Raw genomic sequence first — 27,959 nt, 5'->3', positions numbered from 1 at the left:
TCCTATACTCAGTGTGATGTCATCTCTCATGGGTTTTTGGTACTTTCATTAAAAATCAGTTACAAAGCAAAATTATATTTTATGAATAAAGTCAATGGTGACATTTGCTTAAATATTAAAAATGGCCCTGCAAAATTTTAACTGGGAAAAGGCATCAAAGTTTGACTCACAGACAAGGTGACAGCCACCGAGCAAATTCAATCGCCCTTTCCCTTCAGTGCTGCTCCTTGCAGAGAGGGAGACATGGAGTTGGTCTGAATGCACAACACTTACTGGGTAATACTCTCCTGTCCTTTGAACTACTGGATGTTTTGGAATGACAAGTAAGTCTATTTTCTAAATTATAACCTGTCTGATTTGGACATCAAGCTAAGAACGAGGAGGGACAAAAAGAGTCTCTTAATAGCTCCTTTTCTTCAACTAGCATGACACACAAACAAAAGGGTAACAAGTATGCTCTGCAAACTAACCACCACAGCCCTCCTACCATTAAGGTTTAGGGATTTTATGTAAAGGAAAGAATCTAATCAATACTGGGGAGTAACTCCCCTGCAGACCCCAAGGCCACTCAGCTTCAGCCACGTGTAATCCATGCCCCTCATCTGCCAGTCAGCGGAACTCAGCCCCGGGCTGCCGCCAGGGAGCCTCGCTCTAGTCAGCGGTGCCTGGGAGGGCTTGTGCACATCTCCTCCTGCAGCCGCGTCCTGCACTGGTTCCTGGAATTCAAGCCACAACCTTCCTGAAGGCCAACAAAGAAACTCTCAGGAGGACAAGGTTTTTCATCTTTAAAAGCCACATCAACCAGGGTAAAGGATTAAGGTTTGCAGCTATTTTATTTACAAGTATACATTTAACACAATGAAATAAACACTGATATATTGAAGCCTAGTTAATAGTAGTGTAACAATATGTATCATTTTGATGATTACATTATTTTAAACAACAAACTACACTGAAAAATTAATGCCAATAAAATTCTTGGTCATAATATTAAGAAATACAATATATAAATTGAAAATATGATTGCTTAAAATTTGAAAATGGAAGTGAACTCATTTGGACAGAGTCAGAGTTTAACATAATCTGAAGGGGGGAGAAAAAAAAGCTCTGACCCAAATGCTATCTTTCAGGCTAACAGAAGAAAAAAGAAGCATAGTTTTCTTAAAGGATAACGGGCAGTTTGCTTCTTCAGGTAGAACAGATTCCCAGTGTCCTCAGGTTTTGCAGCAGAATCACATCACTGAGCACGAAGACTTTCCTTGTGAAGCTGCCCCATCAATTTTTTCTGCCTCCAAAATTATCCTTCTAAAAACATCAACAGCAGTCTGAACAAGAAAAAAAAAAAAAGTGTTAGTTTTAAAGCAGAGCCCTGGGCACCACCACGTGATCTTCTCCAACATCAAGCCAGCAGAATTCTTGGTATTTCCAATCCACAAACCATCTGTGCAACACCCCGGCCTCTCAGACCCAAGGCCTTCTCTTCTCTAGCGACCGTCTTCCCAACCTCAACCTCTCAGGCTCACAGGCCAACTCTACTGGTCCTTCACAACAAGGAGTCACTGTCACTCAGGCAGGGGCAGGAAATCATCTCACGCTGAAAGACGATGAGACTTGTCAGTGCCTATCCTTTACATGTAGCCTTTGTGATCACAAAAAAACGGCCCTGTCCTCAAACAGGCAGTGCACCTTGGTCCTGTCGTTACCAGCAACCATCCCTCCTCCATCACCCCAATTTCAAGTAGGTCCCCATCGCGTCTCCCTAGCTCATTTTCTTTTGACATCCTGAAGGCAACAATTCTCAATCCCACAGGGACCTGGTTCGTTGACTCCACTACGTCTTCCCTGGAGCTTGACCACTTTTTGTTCTCACTTTTCTCCCCAGCCAGCTTAGACTCCACGGTCCACCACTGTGGTCACTGTACTCCAACTCCCCTCTCTACCCACTGTCCGCCTGCACGGTGCCTGCAGCTAATGCAGCCTGGGAAAAAAGCATCACCAACTGTTGACTTTCCACCCCCAACTGGAAACTTGCCATGGACCTTGAGGACTGCCCAGCAACCCAACTACGTTCCCCTAGTCTCCTCACACCCAGAGGAGGATTCATGCATTGTCCTTTCTCCTCAAATTTCCCCCCATTCTCACACTCCACTGAAAACCTTGTTTTACAGTTCACTGGAAAACAGAAGCCGCATTCATAAGAGAACGCGATATACCCCATCCACCAAACTGACCCATCCACTGGAATCCGGGCCCACATACCCTGCCTTCTGTGCTGTTAGTATAAATGAGGTATCTGTATTCCTGATTAATCTAAAGCCAACCCCAGGTCCCATCCCTCTTGTCTAATCGAGGTCACTGTCTTAGGATCACCCGATTACCAGAAAGCATTGTGTGGAGGAAAAACAACTAGATTTGGGTTAGATTTAAAATTTAGTCCTTCTTCTTCTTAAGGTATAGAGTGATCTTTAAATATTTAACCTCTTTGGATATTAACTATCCAGGGATAGCTGGGTTGACTGATAACATCCTAGATACAAAAACACCATGCTGAACACTATGGAGAATATAAAGGCAAATGACGCTGTCTCAGATCTCAGAATGAATTAAGGGGGTAAGAGAGAAGAAACTACTGCTCATTTCAGCTGGATGAATGAAAAAGGGGTCGAGGAGAAGATGAAATCTAAGCAGAGCGCAAAGGACCAGGGAAGAGGCAGGGCAGGGAGAAGATGCCAGCCCCAACCTGGAGTCAGCCACCCACACCCACACCAGACTGGACTTTCCTTGGACATATAAAAACCTATTAATCTTATCTGAGGATCAACCAAGACCACGTTGAAAACACTTTGAAAACTGTAAAACGCCATATGAATGTAAGTAGAAAATTACAGAAAGGATATTTTAAGACAGAAGAGCATGAAGAAAGGTGAGGCTTTTTCAAAGTGCCCAGTATGCTGAAGGAAGTGGGAATGGTTGGTGGGACTGAAAAGAGGGATGTAGTGAGAGAAGAAACTAGAAAGTACAAATCATGCACTGCACTTAATACGACACTAAGGGCTTTGAGCCTTGTTTTACAGACAATTGGCATCCATTGACAGTTTCTAAGCAGGGGGCGACATCATCTGATTTGCAGCTTTAGAAAGTTAAGGACAGCAAAGAGAACTATATTGGTGAGAAAACGAAGGCGGAAGAAATCAGCTTGGATGCCATAGGTCTGGGAGAATGAACACGAGTCTAAATTAAAGCAATTGAAAAAAAGGAAAAAACAGTGATGTGAAGTCTTCTGGAACAGGATTTACACACTTCCTAGGACATGCCTTTAAAGGAACATCTGCAGGACTGAAATTGGTAAAAAAATACCTGTAAAATGGATCTTAATCATTTCTATGTTAAAAGTAATATGTACATCTGACTCAGTTTCACCCTACAGAGGGGGAGGTATAGCTACAAAATTAGTGTCAGAGTGCTTTAAGATAATTTTTGCTTTTTTTTTTTTTTACTATGTCTGGATTTTATCTCTGTACCAGACTTTGATACAAAACAAAAACAATACACTTGTGTGTTCACAAATAGTATTTCCTTTACTACTAATTTCTGTTTATCCTACAAATATTCTAGATCCCATCATAAGTAGAATACTGACTGCATTTATAAAAACAAAAGCAGTGTGATGTGGAGTATACCAACATTTATAAAGCAAATGTACTTCACAGGGCCTAGTTTCCAAAGCCCTGTAGTTTCAGGTTTAACCTAACTTTTTAAAATTACGTATAGAAATATTAAGCTTGCAAAGGACAGGAAACTTTCTCCTGGCTGAAGTCTCTGTTGTGGATATAGAATCGTAACACAGCAAAGTTGCTGGCTCTCAAGGACAGATGCCCTTGAGAGCAGGTTAACCTACCAATTGTTATGTAAAAACACTGAGGAAACTGCTGCTGGAAAACAGTATTTGCTAAGAACAAGCTTTTGATGGTGGATCGACTTAACCTTTTGCAAATTGCATTATGTGATGTCACTTTGCTTATTTCAATGACTTTACCAGTTTTCCATTTGTTAGCCATAATTCTGCTGATATTCTTGTGTTTTTGTAATGGTTAAATCAACTGAATTTTCTTGTAAGACTTCCTCGTCTTTACAGTAAAAGGGAGAGGCCAACTTTGAAGGGGGCTGACACATTCAGTTTTGCCCCTCCTAATGAGGAAATTACTGAAGTGCATTCTGTCCAGGCCTCAATGCATACATAGTGCTTGAGTGATCGCATACGTGTGTGTGCGTGCGTGTGCAACCCTTGGCTTGGTGTCGCCTGCACCGCGCTCAGCCAGTGAGCGCACTGGCCATCCCTATATGGGATCAGAACCCTCGGCCTTGGCACTGCCGCTGCGCTCCCAGCGCCGTACTCTCCCGAGTGAGCCACGGGGTCGGCCTGTAATCGCATACTCGGAAAAGAGGTGTAACAGTGTCTTCCTAAAACAACCCAAAGTTTGGAATTAGGATAGAAGGCTAAAAATAAAACAGGAGTGACAGAGCTCAAATGCTCACTAAGAAGAACATGTACTTACAACTGATGAGGATGCAGCACAAAAGGCGTTAAATAAATAAATACGCACCTGATTTTCTTTAGCAGAAGATTCCAAAAAAGCTGCATTCCAAGATTCTGCCAAAGCCTTCCCTTCTTCATAACTGATCACCCTAAAGGAAAAAGGAAATTCTTTTTTTTTTTTCCTTTTTGTCTTTTTTCGTGACCGACCACGGGATCGCAACCCTCGGTGTTGCTCCCGCCCCTCGCTCCGCCAGTGAGTGGCCGGTCTGTATGTGGGATCCGAACCCTCGGCGGGAGCGCCACAGCGCTTCCCAAGCCGCGCACTATAGCAGTGTGCCACTAGGCCGGCCCGGAAAAAGGAAATTCTAATTAAAGTACTTTGCTCTTTATTACATAAAACACGTATAATTGATTTGTGAAACAAGCTCTACTTGGATCAATTTCTCCTCAGGAAGCAGAACCATGCTCTGCTCAACATTATCATCAAGAACACAACAGGAGCAGGCCGGCCCATGGCTCACTCGGGAGAGTGTGGTGCTGATAACACCAAGGCCCCGGGTTCGGATCCTATATAGGGATGGCCGGTTTGCTCACTGGCTGAGCGTGGTGCTGACAACACCAAGTCAAGGGTTAAGATCCCCTTACCGGTCATCTTTAAAAAAAAAAAAAAAAAAAAAAGAACGTAACAGGAGCATTTTAATTATGCCCAAGCTGGGGAACAGAATAGACATGCCTTATGGGGTTATCTATGCTCCAGCAAGCTCCTACAGTTCAGAGAAACATGACTGTATTTTCCACTACTCCAATATCTGTAACAATTGACTATTTTATAGTGAGGTTTTAAGCACCCATGGCCAGGGGAAATACCAAAAGGGCTCACAGCTCAATTCTGCTGTGCACAGGTGCAAGGGTCTCTTCCTGTCTGACATGAAGCTCCACAGGCACGAGGTCTCTGCCTCCCTTGCTCATCACTGTAACCCCAGCCCTGGTACTAAAAAAATACTTGCTGAATAAACAAGTGCTACCTTTGTCTTTTTAGATTTTGCCTTATGCAAAATGGTAGATAATGTAAAGATAATTTTCTATAAGTTTGTTCTCAGTGTGAGATTTATTTTGCAGTTTTGCTATGCACAACTGCAACATTTCCTAACAGACGGAAATGCTACAGCTAAAAATATTCTTGCCATCAGAATAATTAAAAATGGCATTTCAGTGACTAAATCACCTTAGACTTGATTTTATAAACTGGTAATGATTTAAAAGCTACATACCTTTCCATGTGCAGGTCTTTCTTATTCCCAACCAACATAATAGGTATTCTATTTATAAAGGGAAAAAATCCAAAATAAACTAGTCAGTGCCAGATTTTATTGCTCCAAGATGCTATGACAATGAGTTTATCTAACACAAAGAGATAAAATGTAGTACTACTTACTGCACTTTCCCCACCATGTCCAACAATTTGCCATGGATAACTTTAATCACTTCAAAACTAAAAAACAAGAAGTATGAAGTCAGACATCCACTTTAATGTTGAAGTTTTTCAATGCATGCTATGTGACATTAAGAGCAGCAAAAAATAAAATGCACACACCATTTTAACAAACTGAACACAAGAATTCTTTTACTTTTTCCTACCAATCTTTTCCACATGTGAATTTCTGACACTCAGTAACCCTTACTGAGAATATCTAAAGTGAAACAGGTGAGAAATTTAAATAAAAAAGTCTAACACCAAGCTGACAAACCACATAAACACAAATTTTAACCTCCCAACTCATCCAGCAAAGAACGAACTGTGTAAATTAATATGTGAAGAACTCTTCTTAGCTAGTGTGCCCTACCCAGCCCTGTTCCTCTATTCTTTTCTAGGTGTATGCATTCTCTGGGAGATGCCAATCTTACTTGGCTTTGAATCCAATCAATATGCTGATGATTCTAGGTTGGAGTTGGCTCTCACTAGCATGGGCATCTGAGAGCCAAGTTTGCACTCAAGGCTGTCACAATGATAATGTGAAATCTGCCACAATGGGATCACTTATACCACTGACTACTCACCCCAAAAGCTCCTTGTAAACATGTGCCAGCACAACACTGGCTCTACCTTCAAAGCCTACCAGAATCTGGCTGCTTCTCACTCCCTCCTCCACTGCTGCCACTTAGCCTGAACCTCCCTTATGTCCACCTACATCACCACAATAGCCCCAAGCCCTTCCCCTCCGGCTGCAGCGTGCCTTGTTCAACATCGTCCGAAAGGGACCCATCTCTACTCTGTACAAATGATGCCCACACCCTGACCCCCGACTCCATTTCTTGCCCCTCCCCCTGACATGCACTCTGCTCCTAGCTGCCCTGGCCTCCTCACTGTTCTTCTAATACTGCCAGAGCCTCTGCTGTTGCTTTCCTTATGCCTGGAATGCTCTTCTTCCCCTAGGAATCCCTGAACAAATGTGCTCCCTCTCTCAAGTCTCTACTTGAATGTCACTTCTTAGACCTCTTCTGTTTATTCTACGTGAATTTACAAATTGCCTCCATATTTCTTATCCCCTTCCCTGACTTATTTTTCTTGTTAGCATTATCACAGACATCTTATTTCACATATTTATCTTTTTATTGTTTGTCTCCCACGCCAAAAACATAAGCTCCACAAGGCAGGGATTTGTCTGCTTTGTTCACTGTTGTATTACAAGCTTTAGAGCAAGTAAGCTTGTTGAATGAATTATACACTATGCTATTTTAAACTAGTTGTTCTGATAAAAATTAAACTTAGCTCCCTACCCCCCACAAGTTCACCATGGGTCAACAATGGGATATGGGTGTCCCAAGCACCTTAGGATGCGTTACAAAACAAGTCCCTTAGCATGTGCTGTATCCACCTACATTTAAAATAGCATGGCTGCTTGGGAAGAAATATGGTAACCAGTCACATGAGAAGCAGCTGGAAGAAGTGGGATCATGTGGTAGGCAGGTTGGGAGCTGGCTCCCAGAGCTCCATGCACTTCCGGTAGCCACACCCTTGTATAATCTCCCTGAGTGAGGCTAGACCTAGCGATTCACTTCTAATGAACAAAACATAGCAAAAATGGTGGGAGGTCACCTCAGGGATTAGGTTTTTTTTTTTTTTTTTTCCCAAAAGATGACCGGTAAGGGGATCTTAACCCTTGACTTGGTGTTGTCAGCACCACGCTCAGCCAGTGAGCGAACCGGCCATCCCTATGTGGGATCCGAACCCGGGTCCTTGGTGTTATTAGCACCGCACTCTACCGAGTGAGCCACGGGCCGGCCCAGGGATTAGGTTTTAAAAGACTGTGACTTCCATCTTGCTGGAAATTCTCTGACTCTTCTTTTGTGCTTGCCATGACGAAGAGCCACCTGGCAAAGAACTGGGGGCAGCCTCTGGCCAGTGAGGAACTGCCAACCTCAGTCCAACAACTCTTAAAGAACTAAATCCTGACAAGAGCCACATGAAAGAGCTTGAAAACATCCTTCCCCAAACAAGCTTTCAGATGGGACCACAGCCCCAGCTGACATCTCAATTGCAGGCCACAAGAGACCCTGAAGCAGAGGACCCAGCTAAACCATGCCCAGATTCCTGACCCACAGAAACTATGAGATCACAAATGTGGATTGTTTTAAGCTACTAATTTGGGGGTCATTCTTTATGCAGCAATAGATAGCTAACAGAGTTTCACTTAAAAGCAATTAATCTCTACTACTGTCTCCAAATATTTTCATTTTAATCATGTAAAAGCAAAACAACATGGGTTCTGTGTAAGTCTAACAGACTACATTAGGACCAATGGGTGGATATCAGGAGGGCAAATTTATATTCTATTTTAGAAAGAGCAGAGTTTCTCTAAAACAGCAAAGAGCTCTCTTAGAATGAACTGAAATGTTTAAAGCAAGCCTGGAAGAAATCCAAGGTCCATTCCACCAAAGTTCTATGTATTCATTTATTCTCACAAAAGTATACTAATAAAAGTTTAACATGCACAATAGAATCTCTCAGCTGACCTCTACTTAAATGACTTGCTAGACTGACAACAGTTTGAATGGTCGAAGCCAGCAGTTTTCAAATCATTGGTCACTACCCAGAATTAAGATGTATTATCAATTTAGTGAGTTTTTTAAAGTACCATTTTAAAAAAGATGAAATAGTGCATTACATATAAGAAAGGTAACAGTTATATAACAATTATTTACAGAATATTTATACTATATTAGGTATTATAAGTAATCCAGAGATGATTTAAAGTAAAAGGGAGAATGTGCATAGGCTACATACAAATACTATGTCATTTTATATCAGGGACCTGAGCATCTGTGGATTTTGGTATCCGCAGGGGTGGGGGTGGGGATCCTGGAACCAATCCCCCGCAGATATGCAGGGACAACTAGGTCAGCTTCATTTGTTCCCAAACCTGTTTATGCCAGTTAAATTCATCATAAAGTCATAATTTAATTTATAAACTTCTGAAAGATGAGGATAGATAGTTTTTGTTTCTCTGAAAACTGAAAGTTGAATACTGTGGATTGATCTGCTAAAAACACTGCTATGCTCCTTAATAAGGTGTGCCAAAAGAACTGAAAAAGACTGGTGGGAAAAATCACACAAATCTGTAAATAGCTGAGACTGAGACTGTCTCACGAGTATCTCACTCTACAGAAACTGAACTGGAAATATAGCTGACGCAATATGGGTATAGGTGACACAAGAAAGGGGGAGAATACCAATGAGCAAACCCATATTCAAAGATCATTGATGGGGCTGGCCCGGTGGCGCACTGGAGAGTGCGCGGCTTGGGAGTGTGGCGGCGCTCCTGCCGAGGGTTCGGATCCCATGTGGAGACCGGTTCCTGCTCACTGGCTGAGCGTGGTGTGGGCGCAACACCGAGGGTTGCGATCCCGTTGCCGGTCCCCGGTGCGGGCGTGACACCGAGGGTTGCAATCCCGTTGCCGGTCAGTAAAAAAGACAAAAAGGGGGGGAAAAAAAGACCATTGATGACCAAGGCCCTATTTCAGAAGATTAGTGACCGAATGCATATTTATGCTATAAAAGAAAACACTGGAGATTCATATCACCTTTTTGATTCTTTCCATTAACCAATGTTTTTAAGTAACTCTCCTGGACTGCCTCAGACAAGAGAGGTCTTCCCCTCTATCAACATGCCTAATTTATAGCAGACAAACTGAGGTACTGCAAAGTAAATGACTTGTCTGAAACTGTTAGTGGGCATAAACGAAAACCCAAATGTTCCATCTCTCAAATCTGAGTTCTTTTTCCATTTCTAGAATGTGTTTTTTGCTTTATGTAGTTGTCAGAGGGAACAATTCTACAGGGGCTTTATGATACAAAGGAATAATCAAAGACTTCTGTTTTATATCACAAAATAGTGAACAATGGTCATAATTCAGATAGAGGCTAAATTCGATAAAAAAGAGTAGGTAGTTCTTTTTTTTTTTTTTCCTTTTTGTCTTTTTTACTGACCGGTAACGGGATCGCAACCCTCGGTGTCGCGCCTGCACCACGCTCAGCCAGTGAGCGGGAACCGGTCTCCACATGGGATCCGAACCCTCGGCGGAAGCACCACTGCGCTCCCAGGCGGCGCACTCTCCAGTGCGCCACCAGGCTGGCCCAAAAAGAGTAGGTAGTTCTAATCAAATTGGCTTACTGAGAAAGTTTTAGTAACATATTTTTTGGATATTCATAAATATTTGTGTATTCAGCATATAGGTTTCTAAAAATCAAAACAAAACACTGCTCCTCCCTTACTCCCTTCATGTTTCAGATTTATTGAGAATACTCATTAAATTTAGACCAAAGCAAAACACACTTATTTCAGTAAGGAAAAACGTGTTCATAACTTGCAAAGGTACTACACTGAGATGACATAGCAAGGTTTTTGTCCCCTGCTTTGCATTAGACCATAGTTTTCTCAAATATATAAGGTTCTTGCTGAGCAAGTTTTCATATATTATTTTGGTGGCTGGCCAGTACAGGGATCAAATGCTGGACCTTGGTGTTATTAGTACCACTCTAGCCAACAGAGCTAACTGGTTAGCTAGTTTCCATACTTTTAAATGTAGCTTAATGTATTTTTCAACTTGATTCTTTTTTTTTTTCTAAAGATGACCAGTAAGGGGATCTTAACCCTTGACTTGGTGTTGTCAGCACCACGCTCACCCAGTGAGCAAACTGGCCATCCCTATATGGGACCCGAACCAGGGGCCTTGGTGTTATCAGCACCGCACTCTCCCGAGTGAGCCACGGGCCGGCCCTCAACTTGATTCTTGAATGTCATCTAATCTCTCCCCACCAAAAAAAGAGATTAAAAAAAGGAATCAATCGGATGCACTAAGAAAATTTTCAACCCATTACTTTAATTCTTTGGAGTAACAATTTGTAAAGTAACCAATATTAATTATTTCCTAAAAATCACATAGAATAAAATTATACTTACTAATAATGAAAAAAAGGTTTAAATAGTGTTTTTCAAGTAAATCAGTGAAATAATGGGAAATCATAAACAAATCTGATCTCACAGCACTTATCAGATCCTTAGAATCTACTAAGCAAATGAGAACTGAACATGTTATGTGTGCAATTTTAAAAATATACTATCAAAATTAGGAAAATATTTGTAATCAATATAACAAAAAGGACTAATAGTTTTACTATTTAATGTGCTCCTGTAAGTCAATAAGAAAACTATCAAGTCCCCAAGTAATAAGCAGGCAGTGGTTTTATGCATAAAATCCAACCCAAGCATTGCTTTAGTGACAAAACTATAAATACATAAATACATCAAGGCTAACCAGTTAGCTTAGTTTGTTAGAGCATGGTGCTGATAACACCAAGGTCCAAGATTTGATCCCTGTACCAGACAGCTGCCAATAAACAAACATCAGAGAGGTAAACAGGTATCCTTCTATAATAGAACATGGGGTATTATATAGCTATTTACTGTTTTCAAACAGTAGGTAATGTGGGAAAATGTATATTATATGTTAAGTAAAAATAAAAAAACCATAAAAAATATAAAACAGCATTCAGAGAGCAAATGTGTTAAAACAATCCAGGCAGAATAAAATAAAGACCAGAAAGAAACATAACAAAATATTCACAGTATCCATGCCTGGGCAATTAAATTGAGAGTGATTCTCCTCATCCTCCCCCTTGCTCTCTCTTCTTCACATTTCCCCAATTTTCTGTAAGGAACATGTGGTTCTGGTACTCGGTTTTGATTTAGGTATAAGCTTTCTCAGGGAATGGCAGTATGGGATCTGTTAATAAGAAAGGCCACAGTACTTAAAACACTTTATAGCTAGACTTTAACACCTAAAGTATGCTTCCCTGCCATGGAGAAAAATGTTAAATAAAACATTCACAGAGCAGCAGACTGCAATTTCATTGGCAGTAGAGTGTGTAGTGGTGAGGAGCCTACACACTGTCCAATACGGCAGACACCAGCCACATGTGGCTACTGAGCACCTGAAAATGTGGCCAGTACAACCAAGGCACTGCATTTTAAATTTTGCTTAATTTAAATGGCCACACACAGAACAGAGACAGAACATTTCCGTCACTACAGTAAGTTCTATTGGACAGTGCTGGCCCTGTTTGTGGAATCTGAATATTCCACAATATAAATGCCAGCTCCGTCACATGCCACCTATAAAATCCTGTCTTATGTAAAAGTTATTTTACCTGCTAGTCACTTAGTTTCTTTCTATGTAAAGTGGGAAACAAAATAATGAAGGATTGTTTAGAGTAACAATTAAATGAAGTAATGTATTATGCAGGCAGAGAGCACAGCAAACTCTCTAACATATCATATACACTCAATAGATGCTATATATTTCTGCTGTAGACTGGATGCCCCTCCAACCTCACTGAGGCTTAATTCCCAGTGTTAACTGTTGAGGATGGGAAATTCTATTATGGTAATTGAAAGGTGGGTCCTTGAAGACATATGATTGTAGGAACATGCCTAGTGAATAGATTAAAAATAGTGGTCATGGGCATGATTCTGAGGCCTTTAAAAGGAGAGTGAGTGACGAATTCTCTCTCTGCTTTGCCATTTTCTGCCATATGAGACCCCTGCATTGCTGTAAAGCCACCACCAAACCCTTCACCAAATGCATCCCCTGGACTTTGGCCTTTCCTGCCTCTGAAATGGTAAGCAATAAATTTCATTTTCTTTATAAATTACTCAGGTTCCAAATATTTTGTTATAAGCAACAGAAATGGACTAATACTGAAAACTGGTACCAGAGAAGTGGGGTGTGGCTTATAACAAATAACTGAAAATGTGGACGTGGCTTTGGAACTGGGTGTTAGGCAAAGGTTGGAAGAATCTGGAGGACTCAAAAGAAGACAGAAAGACAAAGGACAGTTCTGAACATCTTAGAAAAAACTAGTTACGTGGTGGTGAGCAGAATGTTGATAGAAATAAGTACAGTAAAGGCCATTCTGAGAAGATCTCAGATATAAATGAGAAGGGACTTACTGGAAACTGGGGCAAAGATCACCCTTGCTATGAACTGGCAAGGAACTTGGCTGCATTCTGTTCATGCCCCAAAATTTTATGGAATGTGGAACTTCAGAGTATTTGGTGGAAGAAATTTCTAAGCAACAAAACATTCAGGAAGCTGCATGGCTACTTGCAACAGCCTATGCTGAGTTATGGCAGAAAAGGCATGACATAAAACCAGAATATATAATTAAAAGAGAAGCAGAGTGCAAAGATTTGGTAAATTTGAAGCCTGTCCATGTGGTAGAGAAGCAGAGAGCAGTTTTCAGGAGAACACTTCAATGGTATACGACCATTAGCTAAAGAGATTAATGCAGACGAAAGGGATGGTCAAGAGAAGGGAAAAAACACCTTGAAGACATTTCAGAGATCTTGAGGGCTGCGTCTTCCATTACAGGCCCAGAGGCCTCGGGAGACAGAATGGTCTCGAGGAACAGGCCCTAGGCACCCTCCAAGGGCTTGCTACCCAGGGCCTCCTCGGGATGTTGCTCCCCATACCAGCACCCCAGCTGCTTTGGCTACTCTAGCTGTGGCTAAATCAGCCCCAGGAATGGCTTTGAAAATACAAGCCAAAAGCCTTGGCAGTGTCCACGTGGTGTTAGGTCTGCAGGCTCAGAGAATGCAAGAGCTGTGGAAGCTTGGGAGCCTCCACCCCAATTTCAAGGGATGTATGGAAAAGGCTGGGGGTGCAGGAAGATATTGGTCACAGGGGCGGACTCACCACACAGAGTCTTTGCTAGCACGGTGCCAAGAGAAAATGTGGGGTTGGAGTTGCAGCAGAAAAACTCCACCAAGGCCTGGCCTAGTGGTGCTGTGAGGGCAGGACGACCATGGAGACCCCAGAATTGTAGAGCTATCAGTGTGCAATGCCAGCCTGGGAGAGCTAAAGTGTGGCCTGAGACCGCAAAGACCACAGGAGTGGAGCTGCCCAAGGACGTGGGGACCCAACCCCCTACATCAGCATGCAGAGGATGTCACTCATGGAGTCAAGGTACATAATTCTCCAGCTCTAAAATTTTTGTTTGTTTGTTTTTTGTTTTTTTTCTTTTGTGTGACCGGTAAGGGGAACGCAACTGCACCGTGCTCAGCCAGTGAGCGCACAGGCCATCCCTATGTAGGATCCGAACCCGCGGTGGGAGCGCTGCTCCGCTCCGCTGCACTCTCCCGAGTAAGCCACGGGGTTGGCCCTCCGGCTCTAAAATTTAATGTCTGTCCTGCTGAGTTTTGGACTTTTTGGGACCTGATACTCCTTTCTTTTGGCCTATTTCTCCCTTTTTGAACAGGAATATGCACCCTGTGCTTGTCCCATCATTGTACCTTGGAGTAGATAACTTGCTTCAATTTCACAGATGGGACTTTGAGACTCTGGACTTTTGAGTTGAAAACAAGTTAAGACTTTGGGGAAAATATGAATGTATCTGTGTGTGAAAAGGACATGAGTTTTGGGGGGGTGAGAGGTGGAATGCTATAGACTGGATGCTCCTATGGTAACTGAAGGGTGGGGCCTCGAAGAGGTGATTGGATTGTAGGACTATGATGTAGTAGATGGACTAAAAATGGTGGCCATGGGCATGGTTCTGAGGGCTTTAAAAGAACAGCGAGTGAGGAATTTTCTCTCTCTACTCTGCCATATTCTGCCATGTGAGACCCCTGGGTTACTGTTGCTACCACCAAGGCCTTCACCAAATGTGCTCCCTGGACTTTGGACTTCCCAGCCTCTGAAATGGTAAGCAATAAACTTCATTTTCTTTATAAATTACCCAGTTCCAAATATTTTGTTATAAGCAACAGAAACAGACTATTACATCTATCAAACTTCCTCCAGTGGCACTGATATTTTCAAAGACTAGTGTCCAGAGGTCTGCTGCTACATACAGCTAGCTAGCTCTGTTCTAGTCACAGACACAGACCACTCCTTCCCATGACAATATATGCCATCCCCTGACAACAGAGATGACGTATGAAACGCACGGCTAGAGGAACCAAAATCCATTCTTACTAACAGAAACAGTGGCTCCAATTTTATGTAATAAAGTGAGACCCTATTACTGAAATAATTGTATTTCATAAATTCAAAGTATAAAATATTCAACAACCAAAATCACCAAATTGTACTAGAAAGTCTATTCCACATTAATGTGGTAAAAACACAAAGTAAAATCAATTTATGCATTTCCCATTTCAATTAGAAAAGTTCAGATCATGTTCGACTGCTATCTATCTAGGCAGCTTGAGGTAAGAAACAGTTTTTTATTCTGTCAGTGTAACAGAACATCTATTGGGACACATTTTCTCCCCTTTACTGCCTGGTTACTCCATGAGAAAATCACTAAAAAACATTTAGACCAATAATTAAGTCTAATTATACTACTAACTGCAGCATAATCTTTTAAAAGTGTTAATGCTGTCCATGTGTAGCAAATAAACTCAAGAAAGCAGCAGGAATCTTACCTTTTGATTGATGTAACAGAATACACAAGAATATAACCATTAATATCTATGGAGTATGTCTGAGGAAAGATAGAATATTCATCCTGTAGAAGAAAAAATAATTATGTTTGAATAGTATCTTCATACAGCATAATAATCTTTAGCCAAAGTTTTACAAACTACCTGGAGAAATCAAAGTAAACACAAAGTGGATTTCAATATTATTCCAGACACAAAGCCCCACACTGAAGATTTAAGACTTTTGGAGGTGAAAATGTACCTCAAACCGATATTCAAAAATGACTCTGATTGTTCTAAGACGTGAGGGGGAAGGCTGATGACCTCTAGAATTCCTGAATAAGGGATGGAAAGAATGCAGAAATGACTGGTTCTGTGGTCTCTTATCAAGGAACAAGCCCTACCACATTTCTTTTATGGATGAAAAATCAAGAATTTCTCACACCTAATGGGAAATCCTACTGGTTTACTCCATAATTCTGTATTTTCATATTTGAAACTGACCTGACCTCTGCATGTCAGTCACAATGGACCAAGCATCAATCTACAGGGTGGTAGAGGGTTGCCACCAGCATTCAAGAGTGAGAAGGGAAAAGAATCTAAACTCTAGACTTGGCTGGTCCGAAGGCAGTGAGTTATCTCAACTGATTGTTCTCAGTTACAGATCAAACTCCTCCTTCTACTCCTTCTCCCTTTCTCACTACTACCCTGACTAGTCTTAAAAAAACAACAACACTGTTGTCAATCTGTGCATCTAAACTTTCAGGGACCAAAAGAGTTATTTACTGAGGAACTTTAGGAATTAAAAACAAGGGCACACATTATAAAACAGTGTATTAGTCCCTAGTTTTATAAAGCAGCTTTAGGTAAGCAGGTTAATATAGCCTTTAAAAAAAAAAGGCAGCTTTATGAAACTTTGCTTTAGATACAGAATTATCAAAGCACATAAAAAGTTCTGATGTCAGTGCACTTTTCACTAGCACATGCCACTGTCTGGCACAAACATTTCACTCAGTTGAAATATAACTGTCAATATACCACATACCACAAGCACTACTACAGAAAAATCACATCTTGCCACCATTAGATCAAGTAGCAGTCTCTGTCAACTCTGCAAACCCACAGTATGGCTATAAATACTGTTTGTGATGGACCAGAATGACTGCCCTATGTATGATGAAACTCTTAAAAAAAAAAAAAAAAAAAGGTAAGTTTTAAGTTTTATTATCAATTCTTTGACATCATAAATAAGATTAAAAACAAAATTCCAAATGATTTTGGTCACCAGCTCAGCTACAGTAGGTTTAAAGTTCAAATTACCCTTTCCCTCAAGGGAAAATGAGGAAATAAAGAGTAATCATGGTTAAAAACAGTGTGCAAAAAACAACCACTAAGAAGACATAAGGAAAAGACCCCCAGCTGCAACAGCAACCAGAAAAAGACAAAATTCCTAAGCATAAACTTAATAAAATAAAAATATATGATCAAATGAAGAAAATCTTAAAAACACTCCCAAGAGACAAATGGAATAGTGTGCTGTGGTTTTAAGCAAAAATATGCAGAATCATAAGGATTTCCATTGATTAATACTAAATTAATATGTAAACCTAACACGATTCTAATAAAAAATATACTGTCTGAGAAACAATAGCAATTGCGAGGGCTGGTGAGTGAAAACAATAAAGCTACAGAAATTATTAAAATAATGCTGTACTGGCTCATAAATGGAACAGACTGAAAAATCTAAAAAGACCCAAATCGATATGGGAATTAGATATGTGGTAATACTGGCATTTCAAATAAAAAGGATAAAAAGTAACTCTCAGCAAAATGTATAGGGACAAGTGCAGAGCCTTCCAGGGGTGGATAGCTAAGTTTGATCTCTAATTCACACCTTTGAAAAAATGGATTCCAGATGAATCAAAGATTTAAAGATGAAAATTAAAACAATGTATATAGGTAGATGGGAGAATTAAAAAAAAATCTATCACTTTAAAAAAGTTTAATAAATTCAACTATGTGTAAATGAAAAAGTTCTTCATAGCTGAAAACCTCTCAAACAAAAACCATAAACAAAAGACAAATTGAAAACAAAACAAAACCCTGAATCTCAAATCATATACAAAATGCTAATTTTCTTCACATATTAAGGGGTCTCTCAAATCAACAAGCAAAGACCAACCATCCAATCGAAAAAATGGCAAGGTACATAGACAGGATAATCCACAGAAAAGGAAATACTAATGTCCTCAAGCATATAAAAATAGGATTAAAGCCCCCCATAATTATTAATACAGAGTAGGCAACTTTTTTTTTTTTTTTTGGATAGCTCACATCCCTACCCCAAAATTCATTTAGGGTACATGCTCTCATCTCAAAATTAAACTGAAACAAAACATTTCATGCAAACTAAAAATAATCCACTTGTATTTAACCTATGTTCATCACCATCCCTAGCTAGACAATTAAACCACAGTGATATATATATATATATATACTGATATAAACTACTAAGTAAATAGCACTTGCTATATTATATATTGCTATGCAGCAATTTACTGTGTGCAATTTTACTCCTAATGTGTGTAAGCTAGTGAACAAATTTACTATATGTTACTTTTAAAAGAATTTGCCCCTTAATCATCTTTTCTTACTACTATCACTCAACCCCAGAATTAGCCCAGTATGAATCCAATTTAAAAACAGCTCTTAGAGCAGTAAAGAGTTTTCATTCTCATCTAGTTTTCTATGGAATGAGGGTGGAACCATGTCAGGAGGAGATGTCTGTTTCACCATCATGAATTGTAAATACTAGCAAAATCTTTTATTTATTGTCTCCCAACTGTGAATATAACCTTTCAGAACTATTAGCTGCAATGAGAACAACTTATTCAAAGTAGATATATTTGGATATATTTTGTGCAAAAATTCTCTAAATACTATTATCCAGTACTAACAGAAACCAAAGGAGCAGGACAACAGAGCTGGTAATCTGGCCACTTGTCACAATGCACATCATGTACTCAACTCCCTAAAATTTGACTCTTTTCGTTTCATTATTTGAAACTATATCATTGAAACATTTAAAAATGTTTGATGCCCAGACGTACTTTAGAGCAAAACAGTACCTCAGAGGAACACATCTTCTATTTTGATAAGGAGAGCCAATATAAAGAAATTTTCTCTCTAGAGAAATGTTTTCAAGCTCTCCAATGATTGAGAACATCTTTTCTACCACCACACATGGCTGCTAACTTCACCTGAGTTAAAATGCCAGCATTGCTCTAGCTTCAGCAGCCTCAAAGAACGAACACATCCTCTCTAACTCCAACGTTAACAATCCTGTGAAGGTAGATACCGAACACCATTTTATAGATGAAGACTCTGAGGCACAGAAAGGTTCATTCACTTCTTAAGCCAGTCACTGGGTGAGAAAAGCCAGGATTCAAACCCAGGCAGTATGACTCCAGAGTGCACATTGCAAAAAATTATGAAATATTGGTTCTCCTACTGGACTGATATAGAATGTGTTTCTATAGTAATAAATACTACATGTAAGCAAATTTATCAGTTTATATCTTCACCCCCACTTTCCAGGAGCTTAAAGATTCCAAAGATATAAAAGCACTCCAAACTCTTGATAATGTCAGAGCCCCATATAAACGGAATGACTGTATTTCTTTGCACAGGACACTCTTGAGTTCACATCTGTTATCCCAGCATAATTATTGCTAGCACCCCCTCCCACTCTAAAAGTATCTAGGTTTAGGCAATAAATAAATATAAATATATAAATAAATACATCTTAACTGTAAAAGATGCAAACCCAAAGCAGCCAACACAATTTCCCACCCAAGAGGCTCTTCTACACCATTTTCCAAGACAAGCAGTGCGATGTGTGCCATCGTTCCCTGACAGAGGCTGCTACTGCTCCCCTTGTTCTATTAAGGCCCTAACTTACTGGCAAGTGGACAGGTACCCTGTAAAGGCCCAGGATGGCTCTGCTCTAAGAAAACCATCAAGATGTCTTATTACTAAAGCATATTATATCCACCTCTGGGTGGGAGTGTGTAGGGTGAATGAGGGAGGTACACCTTACAGTTCTGTGTACAAGCTCAAGGAGACATACACATTGATTTATTTTCTTCAAAGCTTCCAAAATGGAACTTCAGGGTTTCTCCAGTGCTAATATCACTCAATGCAGCTATTTTATTTTTTCACTAAGAGCTCACACTTTCCTTCTATGTTCATTCAAGACATAAAGCAGGGGCTGGCTGGTTAGGCCACTCGATTAAAGCATGGTGTCAGTGACATCAAGGTCAAGGGTTCGGATCCCCGTACTGGCCAGCTGCCAAGCAAACAAACAAAATAACCAACATAAAGCAGAGGGAATTCATCCCAAACCCACAGGACATGTCACATTATTCTAGGCCTACTCCAATTACCCCAGGTTCCAGAAAAAAGCCTCTATTTAACACAGCAGACGGGATTATACTATACTCAACCTTCTGGTAGTTGAAATCCCAGCTTCTTTACACTCCCCACCCTCCAGTGAACAGGGATAAATTCAGTAAAAGTGGGACTGGGTGCCACAGTAATGGGGCTGACAAAAGAGCTTTATTGTTTCCTTCAAGTACTCTCATTTCTTTCCCCCCAGCTTCCAATCAGTTCCTCTGGCAATGCATCCCACATATCACTGCTACATTAATTAACCTATGAATATCCTTGTTTTGGAGGTAAGTTAACCTTTGGCAATTAACTACTGTCTGGCAAGTCAAAGCAACATTCCTTAATCTAAGAATCACTCTCAAATCCATCCATCATATAATCTAACTTTATAAACTAAAGGCAGCACTCAAACTAGGTCTGGGACTCCAATCAAACTGGTGTTTTATGGCCCAAATCAAAACAAGGCCAACTCATTTCTGTCCTATACCCTTTTTTATGGCCTGCCCCTGGAAAAGACTTTTGCTCTTAATATAGGAAAATACATATTTCAAAGGAAGAGGAAGCACTAATATGATTCACAACAGAATTAACATTTAGAAAATGGAAAATCACAAATAAAGATTAAATGTTAACCCTCATAATGTTAAGAATATATTTAAAACAATTCCAAAGTAGAAAAACAAGTTATTTGAAAAACTGCCATAAATGTCTTAGAAGACAAAGTAGACAGCAGACAGCCTATTAATCTACAGTTACTGCATATATATAACACAAGGGGTTTTCTTGGCACAGCTGTTGTGTTTACGCATCAGTGCTAGGGCCAGGACTGTCAGATATGCTGGATGAGATTCGTAGATGCCAGAGGTCACTTACTTGCCCAGCTGTGTCTACAAGTTGAAGATGATATTCCTGTCCATTTACCGTGATCAACTTTGTGAAAGCTACAGGAGAAAAGGGAATTAAATATTAGTTAAAAAAAATTAACTCTAGACCACTTAGAGTTTAACAATGACCACCAATTAAGCACACAGTTCCTAGTAATCTCACAAAAAGGTCCAGTGAAACAAAAAAGAACAAATCTGTGAGTTGTACAGATTCCCACCTATTTAAGAAACACTTTGGCTGACTGACTATAATAAAGCTTGAATCCTGAATAAATAGGGTAAACCTTGAATCTTTTTCAAAGTAACTAAAACTGGGTAACAATTGCTACCCTATAATAATTTGAATGCTCTGTGGAGAATCCATCCTCTTGTGAAAAAGTGAAATATACTACTTAAAATCTGAGATCTAGAATGAACCAAAAACACAAGCAAAAACACAAAAGTTTTCCATTAAGTTTTAAAAAGTCTGGTGGCAGAGCACAAAGAGCTAGTATTAACTGAAATACTAAGAACTTTCAGTACATAAAAGAGTTAATTTTATTGACAGATAAAACAGCAATGAAACAGATGTTCTGTGTTGAAGCCTTCAATCCCGCTAGCATAAGCAATTTGTCGCAATTTCTTTTCCCTAACAAGGGGTGGAAAATCAGACTCAACTTCTGGAAAAGTCAACTCAGAATTCTAAGGGGACCAACTTCAAACAAAGACAAAAGAGAAAAGAACTGTTAATAGTAACAGATATTAAAAAGTAACTATCTGGGTCCCGGACCTAGACAAGGAAATGGAACAGATTTCTTCTCAATTCCTGGCCCTAGCCATCAGCCATCCTGACTCACAATGAGTCTTCCAGTCTCCTGGCTGGCCAGCCCATGTGATTACAGCCAGCCAGCAGAACCTAGTCCTTGCATAGTGGAGAGGTCCCATTTTGTCCCAAAGTGGAAAGGCAAAGCAAAAACACACAAATGGAAATTATGCAAGAAAACTCTAAATGACGAGAAGAGACAGATCTTAGCTGAATTACAACAGTACTTCAAAAAGTTTGTGGAAAAATAGAATTAAAATACGAATCTTTCCACGAACTTTCTGAAGACCCCTCGTATATGAGTTCCACAGGAAGAGAAAAGATGGTCAAAAGAGAAGCAATAATCTCAGAGAATCATGCTGGCAACATGCTTTTCTTTTCTTTTTTTTTTTTAAAAAGATGACTGGTAAGGGGATCTTAACCCTTGACTTGGTGTTGCCAGCACCACGCTCTCCCAAGTGAGCTAATTGGCCATCCCCATATAGGGATCCAAATTCGTGGCCTTGGTGTTATCAGCACCACACTCTCCCAAGTGAGCCATGGGCTGGCCCCAGCACCGTGCTTTTCTAATGCAAACAGGGGTGGCAGAAGTCAGGTGAGCAAACATTACAAACCAGACTACATAAGCCAACTGCTCGCAGTTTATATCATTCTTGTACCCTTTCTGGAAATTACCACTTTAAATAAACCAGATGAATATTGAATCAGTATATTTCAAGATGGAAATACCCAATACAACCTGTTTTATTAATTCCAAGAAAAAATTTCACATTGTAACCCTCTGAACTTGGGGTGCACCTTGTATTGCTGGAGCTTTCAATCATAGGGGGCAGTCATAATGCAGCTGTGTTAAAACCTTCCGTCAGGTATAAGGTCAAAAAGTACTTTTTAAATCTGATGAAAATTATGTAAGAAACATCGGTGAACAAAATAAAACCAGTGGCCTTCAATCAGAAATAAGTAACTGTGGTTATGAAGTATAACATAATTATTTTGACAAGATTATTAGAAGAAAACATCATTCACTCATTTAAGAACTATTTCCTGAGTGCCTATTATCACCAGTATCATTGTTCTAGGTACTTGGGAGTCCCTGACACTCAGTGAGCTTACACCCAGTGAAAACAACTATTGTTCTTTGAATAAAATTCCCAAATAATCCTTACTTTTTTAGGGGCATAAAATCCTAAATTGCTACGTATAGCAAATATTACAGCCAAGATCATGGTTTTCTTACTCTTATTCCAGTGGACAGATAACCAAACTGTTTATCTAGCATTCAAATTAATCTGCTCCTCACACTTGCTTATTATTCTACGAGTGACCAGCTAAACAAATCAATACAACAAATCAACACAGGATACAGTCAGGACTCCTCCCTGCTGATACTGGCAGAGGTAATTTTCAAACATGGGTCTTCCCAAAGTTAGTTTAGCAACCAACAGGTTTCTTTGCTACTAGCAAACCGACACACACAAAGGACAGCCAAATATTTGAAGCCAGGGGTGAGCAAACTTTCTCTGTAAAGGGCCAGATAGTAAATATTTTAGGCTTTGTAGGCCATATGATCTCTTCTTGTAACTATTCAACAACTCTGCCATTGTAGAGCAAAATCAGCCATAGACAATATGTAAAGGAATGAGCATGGTTGTGTTCCAATAAAACTTTACGCTGAAACTCGTATTTCATACAATTTTCACATGTCACAGACATTATTCTTCTTTGGACTTTAAAAAATATAAAAACCATTCTTAGTTCTTGAGCTGTACAGAAACGGGCAGTGGGCTTTTCTGGCCTGGGGGCTGTAGTTTTACCGATCCCTCTGTTGTAAGCCAAAGCATTTAAGTGTTTTTCTCATAAGCTTCAGGCAAGTGAACTCCATGAACCTTGTTGTTATAATTTTATGAATCTAGCAGTTAAGTTAGCTTCATGTCTAGATGCCAGTCAGGTTTTGATGAATCCCATGTCTTAATCTGTATGTTCCCGGTGACAAATCCCAGATAAGCCCTAATCTTAAGAATCTCCGAAGACTGGTTCTAGGGCCTACCAGGGGTTCTAAGATAACCTGAAACAAGACCAATTTCCCCAGATGGAACTGTTTCAGACTCTCCTTAATGATCCCTGGAATCAAGATTTGTCTCGGGGCCGGCCCGGTGGCACACTGGATAAGTGCGCCGCTTGGGAAGCGCGGCGGCGCTCCCGCCCGAGGGTTCGGATCCCACATACAGACCGGTTCCCGCTCACTGGCCGAGCGAGGCGCGGGAGCGACGCCGAGGGTTGCAATCTTGTTGCCGGTCCCCGGCCCGGTACGGGGGCAACACTGAGGGTTGCGATCCGTTGCCGGACATGGAAAAAGACAAAAGACAAAAGACAAAAAAAAAAAAGATTTGTCTCATGGTCCTGGAATCCTTCTGAAGGATTCTGACACCATGGATTGAAATTAAACAAAAGAAAGACTGCGACTAGTTCTGGTCTTCAGTGCTTTTTTCTGCACACGGCCTGAAATGCCAACAGGCTTTCTGAGTCAAGATCTTTTTAATTCTGCCAACTGGTCACTGTACAATCTCAGAATAGCTCATTTCTCCATAGCCTTCTTTCAAGTCTTTAGGACTGAAAGTGGTTGGGGGATAGGGGGAGTGGTATAGAGATCTGGGGTGTTTTCATTCTTTTCAAGCTTGGAATCCCTAAAAAGGGCTTCTGCTGAAACAAAGGGGGGGGGGGTAAGTCTGCAATCTCTATTCCTGTCTTCTTGAAGCAAACTCTGGAATATGAAGATTCCAGTACAGGTCAGGTTACTACTGGTTTGAATAACAATTTTTAGATAACAGGGGATCTAGATACCGAATGAAAAATCATTCAGTGAAAGTGGTTAATGCTTTTTTTTTTTGGTAATGCTTTTGACCCCAGTTGGAGATATATAGATTTAACCAAATACCACCAGTAATCAAAGCCTATATACAATGGCTATTTGTACGCAAAAAGAGGCTTCTCAGTTTATAAGTACTTGAAAACAATACTTACTGTTTTCTATGGTTGGATCGTAGGAGTCAACAAATTGGCCTTCAACAAACTGAATCGTCAATGAGGATTTCCCTATAAAAGAGAACAACAGCTCAGTATATATTGGCATATTAAGGTAAAAAATTTTAAATCTACTGTTTTACAAAAAGACCACTCTAACAGATGAAGAAACTGAAGATATTGGGTCAGAAAACACTCCTTTAATTATCATGAGTACTTTCAAAAAACAAAATAAATTTCATTAATTTGCTTTATGAAAAGGCTTTAAGCTTAATTAAGCTATTATTAATCAAACACTTCTGTGACAACAAATATTACTGACCAAACACATCAGATACCCTATTAAAGGTGAACTCTTCAAATAAGATCTAAACTAAGCTAATTTTAGTTTCCTTGGTGTCCTTGAAATCTGGTTATTTAATTTTAATATAGAAATTAATTTTAAAAAAGATATTTCTTTGTGCTCTTTCATCAATGGCTGTTAGAAGTACAGTTTTTAAAAAGTAATCTGAAAATACATAACAAGTCTTTATTTTAAAAACTCCTTGAAGATAGAAATCCTGTCTAAATCATTCAGTATTAAAGGCCTAGCAATGTCTAGACAATTAAGAAATGTTTGGGATTTCACAAAATCACCAGTAATAACTAAGCCCATGTATTAACCAATCAAGAACTAGAGCCCTAACTTCTCACCTCTGTATTTGTTACCTAAATTTCTACTGGAGGACTTCAGCACAGGGTTCATACCCTATGAAGAAGCAGTGCAAGAACACAGTCCAGATTATTTTACCACCAAGAAATAGGAAGTAGTCCTTCCCTTTCACCCCCAAACACTTCCTTCTCTGCTGTGTCCTCAGAACATTATTGAACACATGCTCCATATGCTTGTCATACTTAACTTTCATCTCAAAAAGACATGCAGTGAGAGCAAGGGGGAAGGGGAATGGTCATACCAATTGTACATGCCTGGATTTAATGTATGCTTTCCCCTCCTCCAAACCATGGAGAGAGGTATTTCACAGATGGCACATGTTTTCACAAAGGCATCCCCCATATACAGGAAAACGAAATTATTTAAAAGTTGGCTTGAGAGTAGGAGCTGCTGGGAGACAACTAGAAAATCCACGAGTTAGCAGACCTATGTACTCCTGACCAGCAGCTTGACGATAGTTCAAAGTGTCTCTAGAATTACTAAAACATGCAATCATTCTCTACAATGTGGCCTATATGAGCTTTTGAAAATCTGATGTTACTCCCCTGCCTGAAATCCTAATTGCAATTAGAAGAAATTTCCAACTCCTGACCATGGCTCATAATACCATGTCCTCCCTACTCTGGCTACCTCTGACCTCATCTGCCTCTCCCCAGGCTCCAGTCACATCCCTTCTGCTCCTGCCAAGTTCCTGTCTGCCTTATCTCTTTATTCTAGCTAGCCATCCCCTCAGATCTTTGAATGTATGACTCATTTTTGCCATTCTGGTCTGAGCTCAAATGTCATTTCTACAGAGAAACCTTCTTTAAGACCATCCTACAAAGGTAGCACCCCTCACTAACAAACACTCTCATGGCTGTCCTATTTTATTTCTTCTTAGCACTTGAAATTATCTGAAATTATCTTCATTTATTAGTCCACAAGACCAGCACAGTGCCTGACACACTATAGACACTCAGATTTCTGAACAAAGGAATGAAATTAAAGTTCAGACCTATGAAGATCATACTCATCCATTCAGATACTATAAAAGACCTCAATTTTATAGAAATGAAATAAGAACCACAGGTCAAGAGAAATTAAGAAACAATTCAACTACTAGATACTGGTACCCAATCATGGGCCTGCCTGTGATAAGGATACAATAGTAGTTCAGGAACTCCATAAATTTCAAATGGATTGTGTTCAAGAAACCTTGTTAAATATGCTAGCCTGTAAAGAATTTAACTCAAAATATAGCAAAACTTTTTGTCATAAAAATAGCAAGGGGGCCGGCCCGGTGGCGCACTGCTACAGTGCGCTGCTTGGGAAGCGCGGTGGCGCTCCCGCCGAGGGTTTGGATCCCACATACAGACCGGCCGCTCACTGGCTGAGCGAGGTGCGGGAGCAACACCGAGGGTTGCGATCCCGTAGCCGGTCCCGGTCCGGTACGGGCGCGACACTGAGGGTTGCGATCCGTTGCTGGGCACGAAAAAAAGACAAAAAGGAAAAAAAAAAAAAAATAGCAAGGAAAAAACTCCTTTTTTATGTTAGCAAAACTTAAAAAAGTTAAATAATTTTTTTTTTTTTACACTGAATGCTACTTACTGCTTGAAGCAAAAGGAGTTTGATTGGAAAGAATAAAAAAAGAAACTTTGTAAGGGCTTTTAAAGAGTACTTCTGGCACTCTAGAACTTTTGATATCATTAAGTAGGTAGGATAAGGGTATAGGTGTGGGAGTGTGTGCTGCTTACAAACGGAAAAAAGGAAAGGAAGAAAGCAGAACATTTCTTTCCTAAAGATAAATGGGCAAGAGTTACAAAGAAAAAAGGGGATTAAAAAGATTTCTGTAACTTTTTAGAAGTAGAACTAGATAAAAAAAAAAAAAAAAGCTAAAGAAAGGGATCAGGTATGATATTCAGTATGTGATAAGCTCCCCAGGCAGTGGGAAACTGGTAGGAAACCTTGATGTCTCAACAACCTTACACTGTAGGAGTGAAGGAAGGGGACAACAGCCTCAAGAGTTATCACATGAAACTTAGGAAGCCATATCCAAACTGAAGAGAAAGCAGTACACATTAAACAAGATAGCATGAGATAAAGTGTAAAAGTAGATAGATAACAAGTGGACATTTTAAAAATACAATTATTGTTACAAATTCAAGGAGTTCCCCATTTGTATCATAAAGGGAATAAATTACTTGACAGGCTAAATTACCATTTAACTGGAAAACATAAGAAATCATCCTGGCAAAAGCAGACAATAAAGTCTAACCAAAATCACAACACAGGCCACTGCTGTCTTCATGAATAGTAAACTGGAATACCAGAATTTAAAACCTTATTCTTTAGGACATAAACTAGTTGTCTCAATCAGATTGGCCCCTGGGAGAAAGATATTATTCATTAGCAGAAGTGGGACTGAAGAAAAGCTGGGTTTCCCTTGGGTCTCTCCTCTCTTGAACTCTCCCCTAAGGGGAGATAATTATTTAAGTCAAGAAGGGAACAGGAAGGAAGTTTACATTTGCTGACATGATACAGCTGTTTTTTGCCATTTCTATGAAAAAGAGTTATTAGACAACTAATGTTAAAA

The 27,959-nt window shown here is 40.0% G+C and overlaps 1 protein-coding gene across 1 annotated transcript; it reads right to left on the bottom strand.

Moving 5' to 3' along the window:
- Positions 1-775: 775 nt before the first annotated feature.
- On the bottom strand, positions 776-24,784 carry RHEB (Ras homolog enriched in brain). Its single transcript, XM_008574039.1, has 7 exons — positions 24,676-24,784; positions 20,842-20,909; positions 15,523-15,605; positions 5,973-6,029; positions 5,809-5,856; positions 4,605-4,686; positions 776-1,325 (listed from the first exon to the last, which is right to left on the bottom strand). The coding sequence occupies exons 1-7, from the start codon at positions 24,782-24,784 to the stop codon at positions 1,233-1,235; spliced, it is 540 nt and encodes a 179-aa protein (XP_008572261.1). The 3' UTR covers positions 776-1,232.
- Positions 24,785-27,959: the final 3,175 nt, after the last annotated feature.

This window comes from Galeopterus variegatus, unplaced genomic scaffold (assembly GCF_000696425.1).
Source record: "Galeopterus variegatus unplaced genomic scaffold, G_variegatus-3.0.2 Scaffold987, whole genome shotgun sequence".
In the NCBI taxonomy this organism is placed as follows: Eukaryota; Metazoa; Chordata; class Mammalia; order Dermoptera; family Cynocephalidae; genus Galeopterus; species Galeopterus variegatus.
Note: the sequence above shows the minus strand (reverse complement) of the source record. Positions and strands in the feature narration are given on the sequence as shown.